This window comes from Zootoca vivipara, chromosome 5, assembly GCF_963506605.1.
Source record: "Zootoca vivipara chromosome 5, rZooViv1.1, whole genome shotgun sequence".
Lineage (NCBI taxonomy): Eukaryota > Metazoa > Chordata > Lepidosauria > Squamata > Lacertidae > Zootoca > Zootoca vivipara.
The window spans coordinates 73,694,198-73,711,312 of record NC_083280.1 but is presented as its reverse complement, the minus strand read 5'-3'; the positions used below and the strand labels follow the sequence as shown (position 1 = coordinate 73,711,312).

The following is a 17,115-nucleotide window of genomic DNA, read 5'->3' as shown; positions in this document are numbered from 1 at the left end:
GAAGACAGGAGTGCCTGGCGTGCTATGGTCCATGGGGTCACGAAGTCGGACATGACTAAATGACTAAACGACTAAACAACAACAAACAACAACAACAACAACAACAGAAGATAACCTGCCTTCAATAATTACCTATAGGTCCTTGAAAGTGGGAATACTCAAAGTAAGGCCTCAGCTGAGGATCTCAGTATATCTTCATTTGAGAGAAGGCAGTTCTTCAAATATTTCAGTGCCACGTCATTTAGGCTTTACAGGACAAATGAGCACTTTAAATTCCATTCAGAAAGAAATGGAAAGCCAGTGGAAATTTCTCAACAGTAAAAGATGATCAACCAGCAGGTCCCACTTAATCTGACCACTGGCAGACCTACACATTAATATATTACAGCAGGCGTCGGCAACGTTTTCTGACCATGGCCGGATCATCGCCACTGACGCTGGTCGGTGGGCTGGACACGCGTTCTAGACTTGCGTAGAAGCGATTTCCGGTGCTGCGCTGCCCATTTCCAGGGCGCCGGAAATCGCTTCTGCGCATGCTCAGGGGGTCCCTTCCAACTCTACAATTCTATGATCATGTGTCTCTAAAGTTACATATTAAGCAATTTAGAGTGATATATATGTTCTGGCGATGTATGAAGAAATGAAGAAACAAGAGAAAAGGGAAGAAAACTAAACTCCAGAAGAGAAGGTGATGGTTAGGTGATGGCTATTGTGGGGGAAGAAATTAATCGTCTGCTCCTCAGTCTGCGTAGTTTCCCCTCCCTCTTTTCATGTATATCAGTGGTAGGGAAGCTCTGGCCGACAAACCTATTTTCTTATTTATACCCACAAGATTTCTTGCCGCCTCTTCGCTGTAAGATCCCAGGAAGAATTACAGCGATATTATCATACAATTAAAAGCAAGTAAAATGGTTTATATACAGTTAGAAAAACAATTCCTAGCAAAAGCAGCACCCTTAAACAGAAGAGATAGGTTCCATAACAATAAAATCCTTAACTGTCAAAGTCTGTAGTGTCTGCAACCATTCAAATGTTGCATAACAAACAGTAGGTATGCCAATGACTGTACATAATGCTATGTTCCTCTTAGTTAGCCCAAAGGTAAAGAACATAGTTCCATTAAAAAGCATACAATAAATATGAGTTAAGGTTTTCCCCTTTAAAATCCTGTCATGAACATTACCTTAAACTCCAAATGTAAAACAAAAACCCAGGATATAATATTTGTACAAAACTTTAAATTTCTCTAGACCTGACAGTACAAAGATCAGTCTGAAAACAAGTGGACCGTGCTAGGGAAGAGGTGAATATGATATGTAGGAATTTGAGTGTCCTCTTTGCCTCATGACCTCCAGAAACAGAATATATGCAGGTCACAGGGGCAATGAATCTGGGTGGTGACATTGCTACCAGCATGCATGCACAGGTTTCTCTAGTTTGTGTAGTGCAAACTTAATTAAAACAGTAGTTTCACCAGCAGAACACTCCCCTCTCCAACCAAAAGGAAGAATTTTAGAAATTGCTTTCAATAGGCTTTCTTTCTTTTCTGTATTACCTCAGTAAATGTTAAGGAAAGCAGATCAGCTTCACAGAATACATCACCAAAGATTGTAGCAGATGTGAAAGGGGAGGGGGGACATGAATCCAAAAAACAACCCTCACACAAAATCCAATTTAAGCCCAGTTTTTCTTTTTCTCATATTCTTGCTGGAAGAGACTCCTGAGGAATACACTACACACACAAAAAATACTCTAGTAAGTTCACAGTTGGGGCAGGTCAATGTAAATATCAAAATGCATGGAAGCAATAGTATGGCTGCAGCACAAAATTGGAAGCAAGCCAACAGCTCTGCTGAGAGTCTAGTGGCCTTTGTCTCTTCTCTCTCAGCTGCTATCTGGAAGCAGCCATTCTACGGCACTATTGCTTCTGTGTGTAGTTGTTTTCTTTTAATTCCTGACTGCCTCCCTTATTGTGATTTATACTCTTCCTATCAAGCACATTATTGGGGCAGCTTACAATGAAATATTGAACACATGGCAAAATACAAAACAGAAAGCTAAAAACAGCAAGTTCATAGAAGCAGCATACGTATCAAAATAACCAAAGAAAAACAGAGGTGTTAAAAGACAGTAAAAATCAAATGTCTTTACTCTGTTCCCATTGCGTCACTTCTTTCCTACTCCCTTTCCCTCTCAAGGTTGTGTTCTCATCCGTACCACAATCGTTCCTTCCTCTTGTTACTCAGAAGAAAGTCCTCGAGTTCAATCGTACTGACTCTCATGTGCACATGACTATCACTCACTGGCATAAAAAGGCAACCTTCACACACACACTCCATTTATCCCATCTCATCCAAACACAGCCACTGCCTACAAAGCCTGCAACGTGTATGGCAAGAAATGGCTCCATACACCACCACACTGCTGATTTACTTCCTTAAACTAAACTCCAAAGGTTTTCTTGTAAGGAGCTTCCTTGATAACTACCCATAATATAGATATAACCAAACACAAGCTAAAGTGACTGCCAAGCAAAATGTTTACATGCCGGTACTGTTGCATAAAATGCAACAAATTCCCTCATATATCCACTTCTGACTTTCCAGAAACATTTGCTTACATTTTTCAACAATTCAAGTTGTAAGAAAGTTATTTTCTTCTGGAAAGACAAACACCCAGGTAGTGATAGATTTCGCATGCCTCATGCGAAGTTTCAAGCCCAATTTAAATATGCAACACAGCCACATGGAGGTTCCTGCATGTGGCAAAGTGTTTGTGGAGTTTCCTAAGCAATTCCAGACATTTTCTCCCCACAAAGTCTTTTTTTTAAAAATGAGGTTTTAAAGTAGCATAATGAAAAAAAAATCTAGAATTGTATATGAAGTTGTAACCTGGCTGCCCAGCCGCATGCTCCATTAAGCTGTATATGAATGGGTCCTAAGGTGTTGAAGAAATGTGTTCTCTAAAATTAACAACCTAGATTAAAATGTCAACTATATGAAGTTTGTAAAAACTACTCTTTAAGTAAAGAAGTGTCCAATACAAAATTTGAAGGAAATATTTTTGGATAGATATGATACAACACTCACAGAAACTATGTATCATCTTCAAATAACCTGCAACTCACAGTTCCAAGAACGTTTATAGCAGGCGTGCCCAAACTGCGGCCCTTCAGATGTTTTGGCCTACAACTCCCATGATCCCTAGCTAACAGGACCAGTGGTCAGGGATGATGGGAATTGTAGGCCAAAACATCTGGAGGGTCGAAGTTTGGGGATGCCTGGTTTATAGGACTGTTTTGGGCATCTTATTATCAATTTAATAATAATTTAAGTTATATCCCTTATATTATTATTATTATTATTATTATTATTATTATTATTATTATTATTAAACCATGGGCATAGGCATGATTTATTTTGAGGGGGGGCAGGCTTTATGTTCGGGAGGGCAGAATCAAGTTATCTACAATGCAAATGGTCAGTTAAAGGTAAAGGTACCCCTGACCGTTAGGTCCAGTCACAGATGACTCTGGAGTTGCGGCGCTCATCTCACTCAATAGGCCGAGGGAGCTGGCATTTGTCCGCAGACAGCTTCCAGGTCATGTGGCCAGCATGACTAAGCTGTTTCTGGCGAACCAGAGCAGCGCACGGAAACGCCGTTTACCTTCCCGCTGGAGTATTTATCTACTTGCACTTTGACATGCTTTTGAACAGTTAGTTGGGTATTATTATTTATTTACTTGATTTAGAGGGGCAGCTCCCCACCCAAACCCCTGGCTATGTCCATGCTATATCAAACCAAATGATAATGACATTAATTCAAATTATACAACAACAGCAATAATTCAATTCACATCCTGCCCCTCTTCCCAAAGGAGCCTAGGGCAGCAACTTCCACCGTTCCCAATAAACATCGGCGTAAGTTGGGGTTTTTGCTTTAAGATTCCTGTGATATTAAGGGATTGGCACTGACCCTGCAGAGCAGATGGCCAGGAGCATGTTTTTGGTCTCATTACAACAGCCATCACTTACAATGTAACTTGGAATAAGTTGGAATACAGTGACCGCCAACCAAGCTGCCAGCATCAACCTGCTTCCCTCTCCTTGTCTCCCATTGTCTTAAAACCTGGACCATGAACCAAACAGTCATGGCTGTATGGAGAGATTCTAGTTCCTGGATGATATAGGAATCCAATCAAACCCAAGTGTCAAATTACTTAAGTTTTATTAAAGAAGACTAAGGGGTGGGGTGGGGGGAGAGAAGAAAAGAACAGAGAGTGTTTCCAGTGAAAGAAGATGCAACAGTTTAATGGTCTACCTAAATCTATGTTGAACAATTTAACATAGCAAAAGCATTTTTGTGGTAAGCCATGGACACACAGCTTGTGCCCATGGAGTCTAAGGATAGTAGGAGAATAACAAAGAATGCAGGGGAAACAATCAATGTTTTAGGAGGGTGATAAGTGACAACAGATGAGGTAAACCAGCAGAACAGAGGGCTGCCTGGGGCTTGGTGTATACTGTATGTAGGCAAGTAAACACCAAGAAAGTTGATTAATGCCAGAAATCACCCTGACAAGGAGAGAGATGGTTAATCTTTCCCAGTGAGACAATCACGTGGATTTAAAAGAGGATTGTTTAATATGTGTCATGAGATGATTCACATGATTTATTTTTATTTATTTAAAAATATAGGTCCCCTTTCTGAGAAAAATTATCTCATGGCAGCTTACATAATAACAACTTAAATTACAGCTTCAACAATAACAGAATAAAATCACAACTACAATATTTTATTATTTAATTGGACTTGTTAGTTGCTTTTTAGAAAAGCGAATACAATCTCCATGTGACATACAGTATAATGCAAAATTAAATTAAATATAAAGCTTTAAAAATCTTCAGGAAAAGAAAAGGCTAAGCAGTAAACCCTACACAAATCTGGAGTGGAGTCACTAAGATGGTTGGTTGGTGCCTTGTACACCACCTCCTGGCAACCCCTGCAGCCAGGTTGGTGCCAGATGTATTTGCTCATTGGTGAGGTTGAGAATGTTTTTTTATTTTATTTTAAATCTTGGCAATGCAGAATCTCCATACACACTGCTCAGGCTTGCACCCCGGAGAGGTCACTTTGGTGCTACTAATGCAGCGGTTTGACTTCACCCCTGAAGGCGCACTGCATTGTCTCTCAAGACAAACTGATGCCAACAAGAACATGAAAAAGCAGACTAACATACCTTACCCACTAAAAGAGGCCACACAATGTCTAAATGCTCTATTAAAGGCCAAAAGCCTGGCTGAAAATAAAGTGTTTTTGCCTGGCACCTAAAAATAGCTAGTGATAGAGACAGGCAATGCCTGGGGAGCGCACGGCATACGCAGGGAGTCACTACTGAGAAGGACCCCAAATGATGAACACAGGGTCCAGATTTGTTCAAATGGAGAGAGGTGGTCCTTGAGGTAGAGGAGTACAAAAATGCTAAGGCTTTGTAGGTCAAAACTAGCACTTTCAGTCGAGCCAAGAAACTAATTGGGGGCTAGCACAGTTATGCCAGATTTTTATACAGTCATACTTCAGGTTACAGCCGCTTCAGGTTGCGTCTTTTCGGGCTGCGCTCCACGCCGAACCTGGAAGTACCAGAACGGGTTACTTCCGGGTTTCAGCACGCATGCATGCACAGAATCACTAAATTGCACTTTGCGCATGCACCGAATCCCGACCTGCACGTGTGCAGATGTGGGTTGCGAACGCTGCGGGTTGCGAACATGCCTCCCGCATGGATCACGTTTGCAACCCGAGCGTCCATTGCTATGTTCTGGTTTTACATGTCTCACACCGGTCAGCAATCTGGCAATCAAATTCTGCACCAACTGTAGTTTCTGAACCATCTTCAAAGGCAGCCCTGCCTATAATACGTTGCAGTAATCTAGCTTAGAGGTTACCAGAGTGTAGATAGCAGAGTTTAGGCTGTCCCTCTTGAACCCTGAAGAACCCCACACTGAAGGTTCCATACAATACTCCCCAAGTGCCATTCTCTGAAAACGACCACCCAAGTTGGATCAGAACCACCACAACACAGGGCCAATCCCCCCCCAGCTCATACAGCCATTCCAGAAAGATACCATGGTTGATGGTAAAAGCCACTCGAGAGATCAAGGAGAATTAACAGGGACACACTGTCTTTAAGTTCTCTTGGTATACCAAGAAGCCAAACAGGCACTATAAAGTGGGAGAGGGCGATCATGTCAGTGGTATGGGCTTTTTGCATATTCCACAAACCTGCCAAGGATTCAACAGGAGCACCAGTTATATTCTACTAAACACCCACACCAACGAGCTAGGAATGCTAAAAACTGTAACACATGCAGTCCAGAATATGACACAATTTCAGCAAAGCCATCAGCTAAAAGCAGCACCATAACAAATAAAAAAATTGTGCAAGCATATATCACTTGAAACAAACAGGTATTTACAGCCATTCTGAAGGACTAGTGTGTGGTAGCTTTCTGGACATCTTGTGGCCAAGAATTTCAGAGTAGTGGGGCCAGCCACAGAAAAGTTCCTGCCCTTCATATTTACTAATTTCATTGATAGTGGTGGTGGGCAAATGAGGAGGGCCTCCCACACTGATTTTCATATAAAGGCAGGTTAATATTGGTGTAGGTGGTCCTTCAAATAATCCTGACACAAACTATTCAAGGCTTTAAAAATTAAAACCAGCACTTTAAATTAGGCTCAGAAACATACTAGTAACCATAGAATCACAGAACTGCAGTTGGAAAGTATCCGGGGGTCATCTAGTCCCACCCCCCACAATGGCAATGGCAGATGGCCACCCAAACTCTGCTTAAAAACTTCCAAGAAATGAGAGTCCACCATCCCTCGTGGGAGTCTCTATTCCACTGCCAAACAGCTCTCACGGTCAGAAAGTTCTTCCTGATGCTTAGTCGGAATTTGCCTGCCTTGCTCCCTTCAAGACTTGAGTAGCTGCGTTTTTAACTAGCTGTAAAGCAATCAAAAGCCAGCCCCAGAAAGAGTGTATTACAGTAGTCAAGTCTGGAATTACTGTGGCTAGCACAAAGCTCACCAGATAGAGCCACACTTGGCACACCAGCTGATGCTGGTAAAACACACTCCTGGAGACTGCCATCATGTGAGCCTCCCTTTTGGTTAGCACAGAGTCCAATAAAATTTTCCAACTGTCTGCTCTTTCGGGAGAGTGCAACCTTATTTAAGAAGAGCTGAAAAGCCACTTTCACATGGCTTCTAGTTATGACAGCCAAATATATTGAATTCTTAAAGCAATAGGCTTTCTTGAGGCAGGTCCATGTCACAATTCCTCTTAAAATAGACATATCCCAACCAATTAGTGAAAAACACACTAATACTACAGAAGCAAAAGAATCACAAATCAACCATCCTGCTGTCCTTAAATGGGACAAATTCCAAAACACACAGAGAAATGAGTTTAATTTTTATCAACAAATGACTAATAATAATGTCAAATGTATTTTATAAAGCAGGGATGGCCAACTCCCAAGAGACTGACTGCGATCTACTCACAGAATTAAAATCTGGCAGTGATCTATCCCCTTCTGGGGGGGGGGGGTTCAGGTCAAAGTTTAGCTTTATTTTAGGGAGGAGGAAAGCCCCGCTTTTTGATAATTCAAGCCTAAGCTCTAGGGACAAAGGGGAAAAACCACTCACCAACGGATCACTGGGGAAACAAACAGCCTCACAGAGTAAACTCTATCTTCCGTTCTGCAGATTGTGCAACAATGGAGGGTGGGGTGAGGGGGCGGGGCTGGATTCTATTTTACCAATGCTAAGGAAAGGGACCCAGCCATCAACTGCGATCTACCCAAACCTCCCAGGGATCTACCAGTAGATCGCGATCAACCTGTTGGACATCCCTGTTATAAAGCTAAGACTGCGACCAAAGAATAGCTTTAGGATAATGAATTATTCCAAATACTAAACTGCTGTTTCCCCCCCCCCCCAGTATATCATTAAAATATTTCCCAGATTTGCCACCAGGCCCTAAGAGAAGACAATTCAGAGAGCAGAAGTATCACAATTAGAAGAACAACTATATGCATTTCAATTTAGCCAGATATGTTAGTTTTAGTAACAACTGTTTTCCTTACCTGATAGGGCTGAAAGGCACTATCTTCCGCTACAAAATCCAGCTGTTTGTCCACAAGAAATTCAACTGCAGTGATAGAATTGTACAAACTTTTCCCAACCAACGGTTTGAACGTCTGTGGACAAAATAGAAACATTTAAACATTATACTTTCTAAAGATCAAAGCATTCTATTTTAAAATTTTGTTCAATAACTATAAAAATAAACTTACCAGCTACTTGGATATATAATAGTATCTGAATAATTATTTAGATCAATATTTACATGCCCCCCTTTTAAACAGTAATATACTTAATGCATTCCTTTTGGGGAAGATTTTCAGTCTCATTCCAAAAACAGGGCAGACTGGCATCACAGAATGAAACTGCTAATAGAAAACTGTTTAAGACAAGCCTCTGTTCCCCATATCTGTGCATTTTCCACCATATAATCTCTTTTCCTTTCCCCAATAAGTGCTTCTGCCATGTCTATCACAATGCCCACTCTGCTGCAGTGCATTGTGGCATCAACAAATTGCTAGATTTGATAGTTTGTGTTTTCAGCACATACAAGCAGCGAAAAGAAACCTATAAAAAGTGAACACTTGCACAAGAGGCTGTAGAGGTGACAAGAATAGGCTTACCCCACCATAAAATTCCTTCATCTGCCCACAACAGATGGGACAGACTGAATAACAACTTTAGGACAGTCTGAGCAGGAAGGTGGCAACTTTTAAATTACAAAACGGGAAACAAGACTGACCACTGTGGAATCTTTTGGACCAAAGTTTGTGAAATGATAAAAGAACCCAATATCAGGAGTTTCCTTAGCTACGATAATGAGAAATGTAAAGCATGGGCACCACATCAGCCCTCTGCAATTCACTCAGCATCTCAATGGCTCCATCCTTATTTTGATTTGGCAGGCAGGGGGGAGCTGTGTGCACACCAGGTTTCTATAGAAAACATGAACAGTGTCTCTCAAGGGGGTTTCCCAGGAAGGAGCATGGTGATGAACAGAGTTTGGTTATAGAGGTAAAGCCACCTTTGCTGAGTGGAATACAGTGGTACCCCACAAGATTAACGCCTCACGCAACGAAAAACTTACAAGACGTCAGCGTTTTGTGTTGCGTGAGGCGTCTCGCAAAACGAAGTTTTATATGGCTGTGCTTCGCAGGACGAATAGGGATGCATTACAGTAAAGTCCCTTGCCCTTGCTGCCGTGCCGTGCTTGCCCTCAGGGATCCGCTGCCGCCCCGGAATCGGCCCCCTCAGCGCCGCCGCCATGCGTTTTCTCCTCACCCTCGGGCCGGGCCAGGATCGCCCCCTTAGCGCCGCCGCCGCTGATCACCTGTGAAGCGGGTACAGTACTGTGTGTGTGTGTGTGTAGGCAAGACGAATAGGAACGCATTAATTAAATTTCAATGCATTCCTATGGGAAACCGTGCCTCGCAAGACAAAATTTTCGCAAGACGAAATGACTTGCGGAACGAATTAATTTCATCTTGCGAGGTACCACTGTATAAAGCTTGGTGGTTTGGACTGGTGCCCTGGAGCTCAGTTTTACAAGCTGTACCATTTCCCCAAGCAACGCTGATACAAGATGGTAAGCAAACAGAAGGAACAAAAGAAGGTCTTTCTTGTTTTCTGTTGTGTTTTTCCTGCCTGAGGGGGAGAATAAAAAATGCCATTGCTGCCTAGGTTTCCTCTCTTGGTTAAAAAAAGTACAGGCTAGATTCGGATGTGAACATGAACAACCCATCAGCTCCCAACTGTTGTTGTTGTTGTTGTTGTTGTTGTTGTTTAAACTGTAAAAGATACCCAGTAATATTTAGCTGTGGTGTTCAACTATACAATAGGGTTGCAACAAAGGAAGTAGAACTTACAAAAGGACTAGAACACAGGGATCAGAGACCCATCATGTTCAAGATAATGGCAGGCAAATTGCCATATTTTTTCGTGTATAAGATTAGGGTTCCCTCCCCCACTAAAAAAATGTCCAAAATTTGGGGGTGTCTTATACACAGATAGATCTTTCCCCATTTTCTTAAATTGGAGTCCCCCCAAATAGGGGATGTCTTATACATGGGGGTGTCTTATAGATGGAAAAATACAGTATGTTTATTACAGTCAGCAATAATATACAACTAGCATGTATTAGGTTTATACTACGGCCTTCAATGCTGCCCATTTCAGTTACCATTTATCATTTCTTTGCTAATGTAACAGCATTTCTGTTCTAGAAAGAAAGCACTTGATTTTGAAGAACAGAAGATGGAAGAGCTGTCATTAGTTAAGAGACAAACTATGACAGACTCAGGGAACCTTTTTGTTCCATCAGTTTATTTTCTAGGCTTCTCCTCACACCACTGGGCCACCAGAGTAAGCTTATGTAGAATCACTTGCCCTGACTATGTATATGAACAATAGCTTTCCATGAACTCTGGCACCATTTAGCCATATACACCACTCATGGAGTACAATACTATGTCACAACTAGGCTTCATATCACTATATCACAACAAATGGCCCCAAGCACAAATTGGTTTGAGTGATGAGAAGATAACATGAGCATAAGAGAACACCAGGCTCCACATATCGATATCTTGAAAAGTGCAAGTATTTCTTGTAGGCCAAGGAGTTAGAAAAATACTTTTCAAGCAGCAAGGAGGAGCCCCCAATTAACCTAGCCTTTTGTGCATTTGCTTTTGTTTTATTATGTGTTTTGTGCTTTTATTTTGTATTTTGATGCTGTGAATTGCCTGTGACATCCAGATGAAGGACAGTATAAAAATTTATAAAATAAATAAAAATGTGTACATGCATCACAGATGGCACAAGTAACATATGTTTGAAGGCTTTATGTACATGCCATCATGCTACATATACATTTTATCAATATGAATGTGTTTTCCCACAGAACAGTAATTTTATAGTTGCTAATATGAATATAGTTAGCATTATCCTGGCAGATATCAACTAAGATATAATTTTTTTGACAATAAAGGAGGGTCATGGGCATTTGTATCAATTCTTTAGCTGGCTAGGTATACCTATTTTAGAATTCCACAAGCAGTTTAAAACACTTGTTTAAACAAACAAACAACCAAACCAAACCAACAAACACAATCAATTTAAGAAGGTAGAGCAGAACTCCTTTTTGCTAACTTAATAGTCAGGAATGAGTCTAGTAGTTAAAGATTTTCCTTGTGCTCAGCTGTTTTCCCCACCTCATACACAATAATTCACATCCAGCTTCCAGACACAGAATGGATGCAAAGATAAACAACAGTAACAATTTTGAAACGTTACCATGGAAACCCCCACAAGGACACAAAATCTGCAGGCTGCGGGCCAAATAAACTCCTTACACTGCTCTTGGGAAGGCATTCTGTTCTCAGTAGATGGCCCTATAAAAGGTAGAATGGCCCAGCCTGATTTTTTTTTTTAAAAAAAGCAGGAAATAACAAACATTTCCAACCACAAGTCCTTGAGGCAACACTATTACAAGGACACCCCTTCCAAACAGTATTAAATAGCAGTTTGCTCCCAACTTTTTCTTTAATTGCTCAACTGAGCTGGTGTCCAGATACATAAGGCGAAAAAGATAAGAGGAAATTAATCATTGTTTTCTTTTATTCTAGCACATTTGCTGTGTAAAAAAAAAGGTTTTGAAGGCCTTTCAATTACGCACTTCAAAACTTCATAATTTCCCTCGGATAAATGTGGAAATTGACAACTTTTAGGTTTGTGGGCAGTTAAAGCTAATTGTCACTGGAAACAATCTCAACATACAGAACAATAAATACTGTTTTGGTTAGTGTGCTACACTTGATAAAATCTGCACCACTACTATTTTATCATACTTAAGTACCAAACTCTGTTTCCCAAGGCTGACTTCATTTCAAAGGTATTTGCCTTATATGGTGTAGTTGTTTAATTCATATATATACTACTGCCTGGAATAACTTGGCAATCTTCTTAAAGCTTCTTATTAATGGAAACTTTATGTGCCAATTAAAAAAAACCTAGAGACCTGCTAGTAAGTAAATCAGTAGGCAAAATCCAAGCCACCTAAAGTACCATCTGCTCATCCATTCTGGTCTCCCTTTCCTATTGATTCTATGTCCTACTGTCTCACAGCTTCCAAGGTTCCTCCATTCCCTTTTCACCGACATCAATTACTCCTGTCTCTAGAACTTGTGTAAGATATCCCTCACTAAAAATTTATATTTCATGATCCTCAAAGTTGCACTGTTTTTCAATACAGGTAACTCTCATCTTAAGTGAGTGTTTGGTCCCAGGGGTCCAAAAACACAGAGATTCAGGAACCCCCCCCCTGGAATCTCCCCCCCCCCAAAGATCCAAGGCTGCTTGCCTGGTTTTGGAAACGTAATGTGAGGACTCTTGACATGCTGCCTCCTGGTTCCTACCCAAAGCCACGAAGGCCCACAATCACAGCTGTGCATGGGTAGGGTAAATAAATGGAGAGTGGGTTTCCTCCTCTCTCCATTTATTTATTTATTTATTTTCCCTCCCACCTGTGCAAAACTGTGATTGTATAAGTAAAGTAAGTGGAAGGTGTGTGTTACCTGTATTCTATTCCGACCTCCTCCAGAGTCAGTTATTCCTTAACATCAAAATGCTCAGCCAATTAAGGAAGGGGATGCTTATTATTTATCTATGTGTAAGCATCAATAGTTTGAAAATTCATTGTTTTAAAAATGTTTAAAGCCTCATTATTTGCTACAGCTTTTAAAACATTTCAGCTATCTAATAATATTTAACCATTAAATCTGTAGATAGCATTTTTTAGGTATCTGCTAGAAATGGGAGGGGTACAAGGAATAAAACTGAAAGGAAACTCAGGCAGTTCATTTTAATAATATGAGAATATTACTCAAGCTAAGCAGGTGGTTTGCCTTTCCCATGAGATTTAAGTCATTTACTAATGCGAAAAACACATTCTTGAGAAGATGTGACCTCCCTCACCCTCCAAAAGGTCAAAGGGTTCTGAGAGTAATGTTAAGCAACTAGTAGTGCTGGTTAAAATAGAAATTAAATTTATGGGATGTTTAGGTGTAATTACCAAAACAATCATGCCCAAACTTGCTCCTCATTGCCCTAGTTTTTAAGGTGCATTTTCATACATTCAGTGTATATGTGGGGAAACCATGGTTGTTTATGAACTGGCTTAACTATAAAACAGAAATAAAATAAAACACAAGTTTCACTTTATATGTAAAGGTTATGGCATACTATTAGCATGGATTTTATGCAGTAGCTATACCTCCTTTTCCAATTCAGGATTGGAATAGGCCACATTAGAAGTTAAATGTTTTAAGTGGCACCCCATATGCTCATTTTTCACCTATGATGCATGCTGCATTAAAAGAAACAGACCTCTGTGAACCCAAGTAAATAATGGCCTATACAGGTCTACCATAAATTTATATTTTTGCTTCTTCTGTCTCTGGATTCTTTAAATCAATAAAATGATATTAATAAAAACACACATCTATCATTCTACAAGTTACTTTCATAGCCTTAGGAAGCTGTTGTCAAAGATACTGTGAACCAGATTGGGCTACAGACTATTTTTAGCTCTACTGCAAAATGCCATGTTAAAAACAAGGGACAATTTAGAACCAACTATCTTTGCAAAAGTAATAATAAAGGGGAAGGGAGAGAAGGGAAATTTCTGCTAGTAGGATGAAGATATCTATATTACTATTACGGCCTCCTTTTTATACTAACACTCAGAACAACAGTCTTGTTTGGGTCTCCATGCAGCAATAAATTCCATTCGTATGAGAAAAAACAGACCAGACGATCCTTCTATGAAAGACTTCAAAAAAGCAAGAGTTCCTAACACAGAATTCAGCTGCTCAATCTCTCCACTCCCAACTCCTGACACACACACACTATACCATTTTGATTTCCTGTCTGCAGCAGGAAATATATTTACTTAATTGCAGGAGGCATTGTATCATTCTGAGTTGTCTACCAGTCCTTTCAGAAATAATCTTAGAACTGTTATTAATTATTTTGTGATGTATGTTTTGTAAGTCAAGTCGATATTTACTACAGATTTTTAAAAATACGTTTCTTATTCAAACTTGCTAGAATTCAAATTAAGAATACGTAATTTAGGCACTTGAGAAAGCTAGCAAAGGTCTAGAACTCTAGATCCTACGGTAGATTTGTATCCTATCAAATGTTGAAACCACTGGAAACAAAGTAATTACAAGTTTTTAAAAGATGAGGAAACAGGGAATGATGTTTGACACATTTTTGCTATATTCTTCTTTAAATATCCAAAGGCATACACTGTTGACAGAACTTTTAAGTAGCTTTTATTAATATAAGGCAAGATTTAGAAATCATTCATAATATATGGAGAGCTACAACACTAACCTTATTTTGCTTCAAAGCACCTTTCATTAATATTTAAAATTTCCACAAGACATGCCAGCCAGTAAGTAAGCGATTTCTAGTGCTCATCGCAATATAGAATTCAACACAAATGTATGTGCAGGGAACAAAATCTAACCTTACAATTACACAAATTAGAGTCTCTCCCCGCCTCCCCCACCCCAAGAACCCAGGCTTGTCTGAGCTGATTACAGCTCTCTTTGTCATCAGCAATGTGTGTGTTAACGACTAAGAAATCCTGCAACTGAAGCACTTACTGCGTTCCCAGATCTGGGTCATGATAATTTCTGCCAAGGTCGCTTACATAACAAAGCAGTCTTCAAAGATACAAAGGAATCGTCAGCTAGCAGTCCATAGGAGAGAAAATGTCTGGAACAATACTTTTCCGCCTGCACATACACTGCCTTACAGCCGAGCAGACACCGAAACGAGAAGCTATCCCTCTGCTTACGACATGTTGAAAGAAGGGAAGAGGCGGTGCTCTGTGAACTGTAACTAATCCCCCGTCACAGGTGGTGATGGAGTCACTTCCAGCACGAGTCACATTACTGATTACTCATTTGGCTGGGCTGGCCAGGGAGCATGGGTCATAATTTTAACTACAGACAAAGCCAGACTAAAGGAGAGACTGGCAGCTCAAGTTTAATACCCTTGTACAGAAAATGCAGGTATTGGGTTTCCACTTTCCTGAATTACTTACAGACTATTCAACGTATGCTTACTCAGATTTTAGCAAAACTTGTTCAGAGGTAAATTCATGTAGGATTGCAGGCCCAGCAAGAAATGGTGCATATATAGGGATTCCTCCCCGCACAGGGGAAGTTCTATACAGTAGCCCAAATAATCTATCAACATAGTTTTGAACTTTTACTAGAGTGCAAGTCTCTAAATTGTGTTGTTATCTGCTCAACTCTTCATGCCTCATTATAAAGAGTAGTGTAATTTGGGGACAACCGAACTCCATTTTAAGCTGCATTACAGCAGCAGTTTGACTTCACTCCCAGAGGTGCACACCATTGTCTCGCCAGACAGACGGATGCCAACAACAGCCAACTGGTGCTTTGAGCTCTTTGGAGGAAAAGCAGGATGCAATTTTGACAAACAATGGGACTGGAGGTCCTATGCAGCTGTTCTACCTATAACTTGGCATTAGTTTGTTTATATTAATGTAGCTTTGGAGTAACTAGCAGATACCAGGGAGCCAAGGATGACAAAGTCAATTATTCCACTGTATGTATGGGTGTTGGGGCCATGTCTTAAATTATAAAACCAATTTTAAATTCAACATATTCTGAAATACATTAAAACAAAGGGAAAATATTGCTGCACTGGGGGAGGGATTTTTTTTTAATAAAAAAACTGAATTCTTAAATAAAAGTACAATGCTCCAAGTTTTTTAAATGAAAAGGTAGAGTGTAAGCCCTGTAGCTGGCCATACTGATTGTCAAGGCAAGTAATATGCTGTGATGCCTCATGGCTCCAAAATACATGTGATCTAAGGGGCATACGGATGTTGCTAAATTTTGGGACTCATGTGTTGGTGAGCATTTTATCTACCAAACCTTCAAAAAATCCGTTTACGGATATTGGAATATTTAAAGTCTCCCTTTTATAACTATGGGTGTAGACACACATTTTGAGCAGTATGCAGCTGCACATGGCTATTATTAGACCACAGTACATTACACTTCTATTGGTATACACACATTTAAAATACCATATGAAATAAACAGGGTTCATTGGCTATCCTGGCACATGGAATTATGGTCTAAGACAGTGAAGGGCAACCTTTTGAGCTTAGTGTGTCAAAATTTGCCAAAAAACCGAGCATAACTCAGGTGGTGTGTCACTTCAAGAAAAAACACCATAATTTCGCAATATTTATAGTTTAAATAACAAAAATGTATAATTGTAATATATAACTGTATTTAATAAACCAAAAACTAATTATTTAACCAAACCAAATCAAAAAACCCTTATTTATCACAAAGTGCCCAGAGTTGTTGAGCTTTTTTGGGGGAGCTAATGACCAAAGTTTTGGAGGTTTTTTGGGGGGTGCAAAAGTTGCTTTGCTTTTTTGGGGGAATGCCCCAAAGCTGCTGTTCTTTTTTTGGGGGGGAGAACAGAAATAAATGACGAATAATACCTTCGCTGGAACTAACACGCAGCACCGACATAGTTTGCCAAAGCGACAAAAACCCCAGCAGAGAACGGGTTAAAAAAAGAACGCTGCTACACCCAATCATAGTCTGCCAAAGCGCCAGGAGAAAAAACCAGCACAGAAAGGGTTTAAAAAACCAATCTCTGGCTACCAGCAGCAACAACAACGACAAAAAGGATCCGGGTTTTAGCAGTGGAGGCAAGCTCTAGCAGAGACAAGCTCTAGCGGAGGCAAGCTGTAGGAGGAGCAGGAGAACAAATGGGGGGAAAACAACAACAGCGTGAATGGGCCGATGGGGCGTGTGCCAGCAGTGAGGGCTCTGCATGTCACGTCTGACACGTGTGTCATAGGTTCACCATCACCGGACTAAGACATGGTAAGACACAGAACAC

At 40.4% G+C, this 17,115-nt stretch overlaps 1 protein-coding gene across 3 annotated transcripts in view; it reads right to left on the bottom strand.

The window, feature by feature from the left end:
• Positions 1–17,115, bottom strand: part of JMJD1C (jumonji domain containing 1C) — a 95,567-nt gene that overhangs the window by 45,123 nt on the left and 33,329 nt on the right. The window contains exons 1-2 of one of the 3 annotated variants that reach the window (XM_035138462.2): positions 14,820–16,643; positions 8,151–8,264 (exon numbers count right to left, since the gene is read on the bottom strand). Coding sequence is in view for 1 of the 3 variants with exons in the window: in XM_035138460.2 (XP_034994351.2) it covers positions 8,151–8,264 (114 nt within the window). In the remaining 2 variants the exon portion in view is untranslated. Of the gene's footprint in view, positions 1–8,150; positions 8,265–14,819; positions 16,644–17,115 lie in introns of those variants that run through there. The other 2 variants (XM_035138463.2, XM_035138460.2) reach the window with 2 other exon arrangements.